This window comes from Ochlerotatus camptorhynchus, unplaced genomic scaffold (assembly GCF_037179485.1).
Source record: "Ochlerotatus camptorhynchus isolate MF236.1 unplaced genomic scaffold, CSIRO-AGI_Acam_v1.1 ptg000213l, whole genome shotgun sequence".
Classification (NCBI taxonomy): domain Eukaryota; kingdom Metazoa; phylum Arthropoda; class Insecta; order Diptera; family Culicidae; genus Ochlerotatus; species Ochlerotatus camptorhynchus.
In genome coordinates this window covers 5,594,801-5,596,856 of record NW_027040703.1, presented here as the reverse complement: position 1 = coordinate 5,596,856, position 2,056 = coordinate 5,594,801, and the positions used below count along the sequence as shown (strand labels likewise).

Below are 2,056 nucleotides of genomic sequence, written 5' to 3'. Positions count from 1 at the left end.
TTTGTTTATTTCGCAGATTTTTTTGAAAAATTTGCGATAGGTTTACACTAGAAGTCCTAAACTTTATATTAAAATGTTCACTCTGTGGTCGTTGATTGAAGCCACCCTGCTTTGTCTGAATGCAGTTTGTATCCTGCACGAGGAGCGGTTTTTATCTAAATGTAAGTACATAGTTGTATTACTCAAGATGTTTCAGGATAAAGTTAAAATAATATTTCAAATCGTTCCAGTTGGATGGGGTGCATCCGCTCAGGTGCAAGGATTTGGCGAAGCTCCTACTGTAAAATCACAGGTATTGAACCTAGTACGATCAATCCGAACTGTTGCCAAAAGTAAGCTTCCACGTCATTATTTCTGTTCCCATGTTTCCTAAAACTAAATGTTCTCTTTCTAGTTCCGTTGATCTTCTTTAATATTGTAGCGATACTATTTAAGATTATACTAGGGTAATACATATTGTACAGGAAACACCAACGATTCATATTGATTTGATATTTTTGTATTATAAATAAAATTCAACTTAAACTAACTTACGTGTGACTACGGATTAGTCTTTGGTTATTTCACACATTAATCTGTTATTTCTTAGCTTTCAGAGCTTTAAACTTATTTTCCAGCCTAATCGTATAGGAATCCAGCTGGAACGCGGCTGCTTCCAGTTTATCCACGGTGGACTCGATATCGTCTACTTTTTGCAGAAGTGGTTTCTAAAATCCCATTTACGCAATTCAGTCTCACTGTAACCAATAGCAAAATGTTTACCAGTATGCTTACCAATTCTTCATACTTCCGGTTCAGTTCACTATTCTTGGCCGCGATCGATTCGGACATTTGCTTCATCTCCAGCACCTTGCCCATCATGGCTTTATTCATGTTCTCGATCAGCTTGTAATCGTTTGCCGTTGTATTCAGCTCGTGGCTTATGTATTCCCCCGTTTTCTGGAACATTTTCGTCGCTAACCGGGACAGGTTGGGATCGTGGGCGTCAAACGGTTCGAAGCTGGACGTTGAAGTCGAAAGGGTTGGTCCGCGTTTGGGGGAATCCGTAACGCCACCGTAATCGTCCTCCATGATGCGTTTAGGGCTATGTTAAATGAACGAACAGGAACCTGGCAGTCTAAATTAAACCTTTCGAAAAGTTATTATTCTGGTAATTTATTATGAATCAAAATTTGATTTAATCTCACCTGAAGATAATCAACGAACTATTGTTTTGATTACTAAACTTATGCGCTTGGGCTCCCTCACGGAGATGAAAAACTACCCAAAATTAGGTACTTTTCCCTCAATTCCGGGGTTCAGCCCAATAACCCAAATTTGAGTTAATCGCATATTGTAGTTCCATTTAACACCAGCAAAAAAAAATTATCTACACGCTAATTTGAAAGTACTCATTAATGAGTAAAAAAGGACCCATTTTGAAGAAAAGTGGCTTAACTCATTAATGAATAAACAATTTTACCCATTAATGAGTATCTGTTACCCATTAATGATTAACAATTACTCATTAATGGGTAACAGATACTCATTAATGGGTAAAAAATTTACTCATTTAATGAGCTAAGCCACTTTTCTTCAAAATGGGTATTTTTCAACCATTAATGGGTACTTTCAAGTTAGCGTGTACTCTTAAGTATATTCTACCCAAAATTAAGTTCAATTCACGTAAATTTGAGAATATACATTTTACTCAAAAGTTACTTATTGGGCTGAACTATATCGTTGGGTCGAATCTCTTGTTCCTTTTTTGACAACAATAACGAGTGAAAGTGAGAGGCTGAAATCAATATTAAGTAAAAAGAACTCAAATTTTGGGTAGTATTTTTTCTCCGTGCTGGCATCAGATTCTGACGTTACTAGAATTAAAAGATGTGAGCCGATATAGTTGTGCGTTGCAAAAATCAGCACAAGAGGTGATGAGTCGCAAAACACGGAGATGAAAAACTACCCAAAATTAAGTACTTTTCCCTCAATTTCGGGGTTCAGCCCAATAACCCAAATTTGAGTAAATCGCAAATAGTAGTTTCCATTTAACACCAGCAAACAAATTACCTAC

General features: G+C 36.7%; 2 protein-coding genes across 2 annotated transcripts; one reads left to right on the top strand and one right to left on the bottom strand.

Annotated features, from left to right (window-relative positions):
* LOC135703387 (immediate early response 3-interacting protein 1) lies at positions 1-479 on the top strand. The gene is made up of 3 exons (XM_065224583.1): positions 1-161; positions 231-332; positions 395-479. The coding sequence occupies exons 1-3, from the start codon at positions 74-76 to the stop codon at positions 448-450; spliced, it is 246 nt and encodes an 81-aa protein (XP_065080655.1). The 5' UTR covers positions 1-73; the 3' UTR covers positions 451-479.
* A 49-nt stretch (positions 480-528) lies between these two features.
* Blos2 (biogenesis of lysosome-related organelles complex 1 subunit 2) lies at positions 529-1,117 on the bottom strand. The gene is made up of 2 exons (XM_065224580.1): positions 775-1,117; positions 529-707 (listed from the first exon to the last, which is right to left on the bottom strand). Exons 1-2 carry the CDS (start codon positions 1,069-1,071, stop codon positions 579-581), a joined length of 426 nt encoding a protein of 141 aa, XP_065080652.1. The 5' UTR covers positions 1,072-1,117; the 3' UTR covers positions 529-578.
* Between the last annotated feature and the right edge of the window lie 939 nt (positions 1,118-2,056).

Excerpts from the sequence above, each read along its gene's own strand:
- LOC135703387 (XM_065224583.1), top strand. The coding sequence starts at position 74 with ATGTTCACTCTGTGGTCGTTGATTGAAGCCACCCTGCTTTGTCTGAAT. Across the intron at positions 162-230 it reads GGAGCGGTTTTTATCTAAAT|TTGGATGGGGTGCATCCGCT; the intron begins GTAAGTACATAG and ends AAATCGTTCCAG. Across the intron at positions 333-394 it reads AATCCGAACTGTTGCCAAAA|TTCCGTTGATCTTCTTTAAT; the intron begins GTAAGCTTCCAC and ends TTCTCTTTCTAG.
- Blos2 (XM_065224580.1), bottom strand. The coding sequence starts at position 1,071 with ATGGAGGACGATTACGGTGGCGTTACGGATTCCCCCAAACGCGGACCA. Across the intron at positions 708-774 it reads ACCGGAAGTATGAAGAATTG|AAACCACTTCTGCAAAAAGT; the intron begins GTAAGCATACTG and ends ATGGGATTTTAG.